Source organism: Oncorhynchus mykiss, chromosome 9 (genome assembly GCF_013265735.2).
Source record: "Oncorhynchus mykiss isolate Arlee chromosome 9, USDA_OmykA_1.1, whole genome shotgun sequence".
Classification (NCBI taxonomy): domain Eukaryota; kingdom Metazoa; phylum Chordata; class Actinopteri; order Salmoniformes; family Salmonidae; genus Oncorhynchus; species Oncorhynchus mykiss.
The window spans coordinates 13,314,665-13,324,566 of NC_048573.1; the positions used below are offsets into that span (position 1 = coordinate 13,314,665).

Genomic DNA, 9,902 nt, shown 5'->3' on the forward strand with positions numbered 1-9,902 from the left:
TTCTAACAGAATCCATGTATTTATTTACTTGTCATGGACAATGCACATCAATGAACTTTTCTGTAAATGTGTCAGATTTTGTCAGCTGGCTAATATTAATCTGTAGTCCCAGGGCAGATAGATAAAAACATTGAGGAAAGCATCCTAAACATTTCACAATAAACTTCCCCCAACATTCAGGTCCTTGGATCAGGGGTTCTCAAATTTGGGTCCACGGATCCCCAGGAGGTACTGCAGGAGGTCCGCTACCAGATCTTAAAATATAAAATATTTCAAAACATTTCTTTCTCTGCTTCATGATAAAATATGTTGAATGGAAGGAAATTAGCTTGAAAACGGCATCACTTTCTCTCCAATGCCAAGAGGCTTTAAAATGTTCTTTGTCTGGGCTCCGAGACATGGTTCATCCGGCCATGCACTGCCGAAGTCATAGTAAAACTCTTTGTATACATATTTTTTTTATCTCACTCGAGTTGTGTTCTGATTTTGAAGGGGCTCCTGATAAATCACAAAAAGGGTCTCCGGACCCCAAAAGTTAGAGAACCCCTGCCCAAGGTGGCTGTTAAAATAATGGGAGAAAGTAGATGTGAAAAAGAAAATACAAGAAAACAACCAACCAAATAGAAAAAACAACAAACAAAACATGTAATAAGTGGCTACAACCCTGCAGCGAAGAACAAAAATAGGACAGCACTCCAGTGCTGGAGTATTTATATTGGCACACAAACGTTTCACTTCCTGGTTTTCAACCATCTTTTAATTTGTGTTTAAGGAAATACAGGAGTGCGATTATGAAAACCACATGATCATTTTACCGAATGGCATTGGTTGAGATGAGGAACTTAAAACTCGTGACTCACTCTACTGCAGTGCCATTGATGTGGATCAGGACATGTTCCCTCCTCTGCTTCCTAAAGTCAACAATCAACTCCTTTGTTTTGCTGTCTTTGAGGGATAGGTTGTTGTCATGACACCATAGTACCAGTTCACTTACCTCCTTCCTATAGGCTGACGCTTGGTTGTTGGTTATCAGGCCTACAACCGTGGTGTTGTCAACAAACTTGATGATGGAGTTGGTGTGGTGCAAAGCAATGCATTTCTGATTGAACAGGGAGTACAGCAGAGGGCTGAGGACACACCCCTGTGTTAAAAGTCAGTGTGGGGGAGGCGCTGTTTCCAATCCTCACAGCTTGTGGTCTGCCCGTCAGGAAGTCAATCATCCAGTTGCAGAGGGTTGTGTCCAGACCCAGGGTTCTGAGCTTGTGCTGGTGTTGTGTTGAGTGCTGAACTTTAGTAAATGAACATATGGAGAAGCCGGCTGGTTGAATAGCAGAGTCCAGTGTATTTTCCATAAGCCAAGTCTCTGTAAAAACAAATACATAGCATTTTCTGATGTCCCTCTGCGATGGAAGCCTTGATCTGAGTTCACAAAGTTTATTTTCCAGCTATCGGACATTAGCCATCAGGATCCCTGGACGACAAGGCAGTGTAGCCTATCTTTTCAGCCCAGCTTGGAATCCATGTTTCATTCCTCTTCTTCATCACTGACTTTGCCTTAGGTTAATCTCGGCCAGGAGCAACAGGTACACTCACTGTGTGGGGAACAAAGTAGTGAATGTAGTATTTCAGATCTGGGAGGCTGCGAGATAAGTGAGTAGTTTACGATTCATGATCCAGAAGTGTTTGTTGGTCGTAGGAAATTATTGCACAAACATTCTGAGCAAACAAAGTAATAATTAATACAAACATAGCCATAAAAAAGTGAAGTCGGACAGGAACCGTCAGGACAAGCGTCCTCCTCAGTGCCCCCATCTTTTAGCTTATGAACCATATGTCAGATTTATTCCAGACTTTGTATTTAGACTCACTACAGCAGTTTACAATGTCCACACTCTGTAGATATCGAATTAGCATAATAGCAAAATCCCCATAAAAATCTGTCTGTTTAAGATAGAGATATGTGTTATTACAAGGACTGGGTCTCAATCCACTGCATCGACTGCTTCAGCCTTCGACCATCAGACATGGCGGAAATCGGTCATCTCACGGAAATGTTTCTAGTGTTGGAACGGTTTGGCCCACAAACTACTATGACCCCTATATGCAACGATGAAGCCCTCCCGAACACGATGTTGTTCTTAGCTCTACGACCCACAGAAGCACCACGGGACTCGTCTGAATTCGATACCGCCGATCTGGCAAATTCTGTCTGTACCGTATGATCAGTTTGGGCTACACACTAATATGACCAATCTATATAAAGGTGAGAGTTTTATTTTATGGTTGGTTATGACATCTACATACTGTAAGTTTCAAACCAACAAAACCCACCACACAAGGCAAAACATTCCATTACACCATATCATACTTGTCAATAGTATGATTGTTATATAAAATGTTCTTACCGTATTAAATGATCATTGTAATTGTGCACACATTGATGTCAGACATGCACCAACCCCAATGCTCTGGTGCTGATGAATGCAGGAGCAGATTTCAGGAGAAGGACACCCTCTTATTGACTGATGACTGACAAGGACATGTAATGACAGGCCTATTTGGCTTGTATGATTATGTTGGTCATAATGCTTCTTGACAGTGCGATAAAGTGCATTTTCTTAGGACCATTCTGTAAACCTTTAATTGGGCTAATGCTTCATGACAGTGTTAAACTGTAGTTTCTACAAGTAATTTAAAATATTATAGAAAAAAAAATGACTGCAAAATATTCATTACAACAACAACAAAATTGCAAACGAAAGGTAACTTCTTGGAAGGGCAAAAATACATTTGAATAAATGTGGGTTTTGACACTCTTATGTAGGTGGGGCGGCAGCGTAGCCTAGTGGTTAGAGCGGTGAGCTGATCCCCAAGCTGACAAGGTACAAATCTGTCATTCTGCCCCTGAACAACTGTTCCTAGGCCGTCAATGAAAATAAGAATTTGTTCTTAACTGACTTGCCTAGTCTAAAGGTAAAATAAAAAATAAAATAAATAACCAGCCATGAAATAACGCAATATATACCAAAACAGATGTAAATATATGGGTCATGACAGTGTTAAGACCATATAATCACAGGTTATGACATGTTATGTCAGCAGTTATGACATACAGTATTATGACATGGTTATGACCTGTCATAATGTGTTATGACAGGGTGGGTGTCAAGTAAAGTGTTTATAAAGTTTATAAAGACCCTATACCATTGTTTTTTTACCTTCCAAAGTAAATTAATGTCAGTTGATATATTCATGATGTAAAATATATAGAAGTTTACAGTATTCAGCATTGCTCAAACTATACATGTAAACTAGACAATACAATTTTGGATCAGTAGTTAGCAGTTTTTTAGCAGTTTAATTAAGTCATAGTTAAATGTATTGTTAACAAAAGACAAAAAAACATATAAAAATAAATGTGAATACAACATTATGATAAGCAGATACTTATATTGATATCTATATTATTATAATTTGTTTGAGTGATTTGTTGCAGGGAACAAGTGACTTTGTGCATTTCTTTACTGTACTCAGTCAATTGATTTATGTGCTGAAAATAAACCACATACTAAATCAAATCAAATCAAATCAAATCAAATTTTATTTGTCACATACACATGGTTAGCAGATGTTAATGCGAGTGTAGCGAAATGCTTGTGCTTCTAGTTCCGACAATGCAGTGATAACCAACAAATAATCTAACTAACAATTCCAAAACTACTGTCTTATACACAGTGTAAGGGGATAAAGAATATGTACATAAGGATATATGAATGAGTGATGGTACAGAGCAGCATAGGCAAGATACAGTAGATGATATCGAGTACAGTATATACATATGAGATGAGTATGTAAACAAAGTGGCATAGTTAAAGTGGCCAGTGATACATGTATTACATAAGGATGCAGTCGATGATATAGAGTACAGTATATACGTATGCATGTGAGATGAATAATGTAGGGTAAGTAACATTATATAAGGTAGCATTGTTTAAAGTGGCAAGTGATATATTTACATCATTTCCTATCAATTCCCATTATTAAAGTGGCTGGAGTTGAGTCAGTGTCAGTGTCAGTGTCAGTGTGTTGGCAGCAGCCACTCAATGTTAGTGGTGGCTGTTTAACAGTCTGATGGCCTTGAGATAGAAGCTGTTTTTCAGTCTCTCGGTCCCAGCTTTGATGCACCTGTACTGACCTCGCCTTCTGGATGATAGCGGGGTGAACAGGCAGTGGCTCGGGTGGTTGATGTCCTTGATGATCTTTATGGCCTTCCTGTAACATCGGGTGGTGTAGGTGTCCTGGAGGGCAGGTAGTTTGCCCCCGGTGATGCGTTGTGCAGACCTCACTACCCTCTGGAGAGCCTTACGGTTGAGGGCGGAGCAGTTGCCGTACCAGGCGGTGATACAGCCCGACAGGATGCTCTCGATTGTGCATCTGTAGAAGTTTGTGAGTGCTTTTGGTGACAAGCCGAATTTCTTCAGCCTCCTGAGGTTGAAGAGGCGCTGCTGCGCCTTCTTCACAATGCTGTCTGTGTGGGTGGACCAATTCAGTTTGTCTGTGATGTGTATGCCGAGGAACTTAAAACTTGCTACCCTCTCCACTACTGTTCCATCGATGTGTATAGGGGGGTGTTCCCTCTGCTGTTTCCTGAAGTCCACAATCATCTCCTTAGTTTTGTTGACGTTGAGTGTGAGGTTATTTTCCTGACACCACACTCCGAGGGCCCTCACCTCCTCCCTGTAGGCCGTCTCGTCGTTGTTGGTAATCAAGCCTACCACTGTTGTGTCGTCCGCAAACTTGATGATTGAGTTGGAGGCGTGCGTGGCCACGCAGTCGTGGGTGAACAGGGAGTACAGGAGAGGGCTCAGAACGCACCCTTGTGGGGCCCCAGTGTTGAGGATCAGCGGGGAGGAGATGTTGTTGCCTACCCTCACCACCTGGGGGCGGCCCGTCAGGAAGTCCAGTACCCAGTTGCACAGGGCGGGGTCGAGACCCAGGGTCTCGAGCTTGATGACGAGCTTGGAGGGTACTATGGTGTTGAATGCCGAGCTGTAGTCGATGAACAGCATTCTCACATAGGTATTCCTCTTGTCCAGATGGGTTAGGGCAGTGTGCAGTGTGGTTGAGATTGCATCGTCTGTGGACCTATTTGGGCGGTAAGCAAATTGGAGTGAGTCTAGGGTGTCAGGTAGGGTGGAGGTGATATGGTCCTTGACTAGTCTCTCAAAGCACTTCATGATGACGAATGTGAGTGCTACGGGGCGGTAGTCGTTTAGCTCAGTTACCTTAGCTTTCTTGGGAACAGGAACAATGGTGGCCCTCTTGAAGCATGTGGGAACAGCAGACTGGTATAGGGATTGATTGAATATGTCCGTAAACACACCGGACAGCTGGTCTGCGCATGCTCTGAGGGCGCGGCTGGGGATGCCGTCTGGGCCTGCAGCCTTGCGAGGGTTAACACGTTAAAATGTTTTACTCACCTCGGCTGCAGTGAAGGAGAGACCGCATATTTTCGTTGCAGGCCGTGTCAGTGGCACTGTATTGTCCTCAAAGCGGGCAAAAAAGTGATTTAGTCTGCCTGGGAGCAAGACATCCTGGTCCGTGACTGGGCTGGATTTCTTCCTGTAGTCCGTGATTGACTGTAGACCCTGCCACATGCCTCTTGTGTCTGAGCCGTTGAATTGAGATTCTACTTTGTCTCTGTACTGACGCTTAGCTTGTTTGATAGCCTTGCGGAGGGAATAGCTGCACTGTTTGTATTCGGTCATGTTACCAGACACCTTGCCCTGATTAAAAGCAGTGGTTCGCGCTTTCAGTTCCACACGAATGCTGCCATCAATCCACGGTTTCTGGTTAGGGAATGTTTTAATCGTTGCTATGGGAACGACATCTTCAACGCACGTTCTAATGAACTCGCACACCGAATCAGCGTATTCGTCAATATTGTTATCTGACGCAATACGAAACATGTCCCAGTCCACGTGATGGACTGGGATACTAGTGAAAATTGCACAAATGTGACTGATTTTTTTTTTTTATCAGAGGTTAGCAACAAGAAACAAAAAACACATAGGCATGCTGTTGTATTTATCAGCAGGATGCAATGTCTGTAGATACATCCAACCAATGTCCAATCTATTAGCTATATAAATTAAAGTCCAACAAAGTCAAAGATGTACTATAATCAGCCTTTTGTTTATAACTGTTAATGCCGTTTGACATTTTTACTGAAACATTATTGTCTCCGTTCTCAGAGTCCATACCACCTAATGAAGAACAACTAATATTCAGAAAATTGGTTCAGCTTGGGACGGGAGACAACAAAGATGGCACACAACAAGGGGTCGTCCCTGTCCAATGCCCGTGGTCGTGAAATTTATGTTGGAAGTGAAATCAGGGATTCCATTTCCCTTCTGGATGTTTTGTACTCAAATGCATTCGAAGAAGAGGACATAGACTCAGCAGTAGCGAAAAAGGCAGAGGCAGATTTTTACAGAGGAGCCCCACCTCAATGGCTTAACTTCTGCTGGGCTGAAAAGGCAACATCAGCTAATAAAACTACCCCCTTTATCAAAAGAGATGGGTACACTGAGCTGATACAAAATATTAAGAAACAGCTTAAGGGCGACCTGACTTCTACCATGAATCTGCTGCATCAGCCAGGCAGCGGAGGAACCACTCTGGCCAAGCAGGTGCTCTGGGATATGCGTAAAAAGCTCAGATGTGCTGTTCTAACAGGTGCTACCTCAGACTTCACCGCTATCGCCAAGCAGGTGATTCACCTTTTCACTGCAGGCAGCCAAGGCCACCAGAACACTGTGCTCTTACTGCTGAATGATGTGTGTATTCAGAAGAATCTGCAGGATGCCATCATGAAAGAGATTACAGACCGAAACATTACAACCCACATGCCTGTGGTCATCATTTTAAACTGTGTGCATAAGGCAGTTATCAAACAAGAGGACCATAACAACTCAAGACATGTTATTCTCAGGGCGGAACTTTCTGAAGCAGAGAAACAACAGTTTGAGGAGAAACAGATTGAGATCAGTCGAAGCTACAGCAATGAACACAAACAGTTTCATGGCTTTAACATAATGCGAGAAAATTTTAGTGAAGATTATGTTAAAGAAACGTGTGCCTTTTTAGATGTCAGGAAAAAAAGAAGGCCTAAAAAATCCCAGCTTCTTGCATTCTTATCACTGGTGAATGCCTACGTTCCTGGCTCCCACCTTCTGCAGTCTCAATGTCAGGCATTCCTGGGGCCTCCAGATCCCATTTATGGAGGTCCTTCCTTTGAGCAGCGAATGGAGCCTTTCAGTCATCTGATAGTGACATTCCCTTCACAACAGGGACAAGACAAACATGTCCGTTTGGCTCACCCACTGATTGCACAGCAGTGTGTTGAGTTACTGGCTACAGCAGGTGTGACCAGAAGTGATACAGCAAGGAACTTTCTGACAGACTTTTGTAGAGAAGAGGTGCAGCAACATTTGATGTCCGTCATCAAAGATATGCTAACTAAGAGGGAAATCACTGTGGATGTTAAGCAGAATGCAGAATGGAAACGAGACATGTTAACGAAAAGGGAAATGAGAGAAGAAAGGAAAAGCAAGTTTTCCAGGTTGATTCAAGATATTGAAGATACTGAAGGCCAAGAATCCAAAAGCAACTGTGTATCTGTTTTACAACTAGCTTCAAAGAAATTCAAGCAAAACCCATTCTTTCCTCAAGCTCTTGCTCGTTTCTTTTACATTGTGAAGAGAGACTATTCTAAAGCGGAGAAGTGGGCAAAAATAGCAAAAGACAGAGATCCCAACAATTCATTTGTTGCTGACACACTGGGGCAAGTATACAAGAACCATTTGATGAGCAGAATGAAAGTAGAGCAGAGTTCCTTCAGGGTTCCCAAACAGCTGGGTTCCATCTCTGCACAAGAAATTTTGCAACTATCAACAATGGCCTTTGAGGCTTTCAAAGATGAGGAATGGGCTGCTGAAAATGAGCAGGGAGCAGACATGCAATACGATGGTATTAACAAAGTCTCACACATCTATAACAACAGGGGACTATTTGGTTATCTACAGGTTGCCAACATTGTTTTTGACTCACTTGTCTCTCTTGATAAAAACTGGCAAAAGGTCCTTACCATGGAAATATCCGCTGACTCTTTCTTCATATCAATCGGACAGAAAAAGCTCTTCAAGTACAAGCCACTCATCATCAGCCTCAGGGATGAGGTGGAGAGGAAATGTGAGTTTTTTGATGGTTACCTGACTTACTCCAAACCCAGCATGAAAGAAAATGAACCGCATTACTTTCAGACTGATGTGAAGAACTGCTACTGCAAATACGTGGGGACATGCACACCTATACACTCAGAGTCTGCAATAGATGTACCCCTCCAGAAGCTCAAAGAAGAAATGGCCATTGCCTTCCCTGGACTGCTTTGCTGTCTTGATAAGGGCTATGATGCATCTAACTTACGCCGAATAACAACATTGTGGGGGGAAATAAATAAAAAAATAAACAAGAAAGATGGTGACAACAAAGCGTCCCAAAACTTCATCCTTGCCAACATCATCTTAAGCAAAGTGGAAGCAGCATCTCCAATTCTTACCCCGTTGCCAATCCTAAGAAGCAGTCTGGAGAGACATCTAGTGGCTAATCTTAGTAACCAAACCCCAGAGTTTTACTTCTTAGTCCTTTTGCTGTTTTGGCCTGAGGAGCATAAAAAAATGGATTTCAATATTGACCTCAACAAATGTGTTCTGGAGATGCAAGAGTCCTACAAAAACACATACAAAAAGCATCTTCGCTCAAGGTACCTTCTCCCCCTTATTTTCCTGGGTAAGGGTGAGGGTTTGAGCAGACTGGTTCATAGAGCAAAAATAGACAACCTATTGATAGAGGAGAATCCAATGGCAAGGCCAGAGGCAAGGCCAGACCTTATCTCTCAAAAGTGGAGCAGTGGTGAAGTGTGGAGAGAACCCAGTGTCCAGGACCTTCTTCTTCCAGTCAATGGAGTGGTTAGACAGCACAAGGTGTTTGCGCACGTTGATGGCAAGAAGATTAACGTTTGTGCCGGCCAACAAAGCAAAGTTTGGAAGTCCGGAGACGTCTGCTTCTACCTTGGCTTCACCATTAGAGGTCCTGTGGCCTACGACATCAACTACCCATCCTATTCACGTAGGATTAAAGTATTGAAGTACCGGACATCGAATTGATCAAAGACCGGTATTTTTCAAATTTGTATCTCTATATTCTCTCACTCATGTACAGGCTCTTGATATTTTAATGTTCTAATACACAATATAATGACACGGGACGTCCAAACCTACCAATCTACACAGGGGCGAGAGTGACGCTGGTATTTGTGATATCATTGATTTTAAAATGCTTTGTGTACCAGGAAATTAAGACCACTGTATTATCACTGAGGTTAGTGCTTGGTTTGGCTGATTTTCTGATTGATGTGTCTGTCCCCAGGGCCTGTGAGAAGTTGAACAACGTGCCAATGTGATGGTGAGTTAATGTTTGTTACAGTATTCATAGAGCGTACAATAGTAATAGATAAGTGTTTGACAAATGCAACTTTACCACCACCTATGTTGACTGAGCTTTGTATTTATGAATATTACATAGTTTTCATGAAAATAACAAATATGGTGGGAAAATCCTACATTTTGCTCCAGTTTCACGGCTGGCAGCTGCATTCTTCGAATTCGTAATTCGAGTGCATAATTTGTCAAAATGGGAGGTGATGGAACAAAAAGTGAGCGCGAAAGGGGTGTTACCTGGTACCAGAACACATGAAAAAATTACTTTTATAATCAAGCATTGCATGCATTATCATCGCTCATTCACGAATTGACGCTCATTCACGAATTGCAAAAATCGCT

General features: G+C 42.4%; 1 protein-coding gene across 1 annotated transcript; it reads left to right on the forward strand.

The window, feature by feature from the left end:
* The first annotated feature begins 6,641 nt into the window (after positions 1-6,641).
* On the forward strand, positions 6,642-9,227 carry LOC118966160 (sterile alpha motif domain-containing protein 9-like). Its single transcript, XM_036989252.1, has one exon. It carries the CDS (start codon positions 6,642-6,644, stop codon positions 9,225-9,227), a length of 2,586 nt encoding a protein of 861 aa, XP_036845147.1.
* Positions 9,228-9,902: the final 675 nt, after the last annotated feature.

What these genes read in the sequence shown, in the direction of transcription:
- LOC118966160 (XM_036989252.1), top strand. Translation starts at nt 6,642, where the DNA reads ATGAATCTGCTGCATCAGCCAGGCAGCGGAGGAACCACTCTGGCCAAG.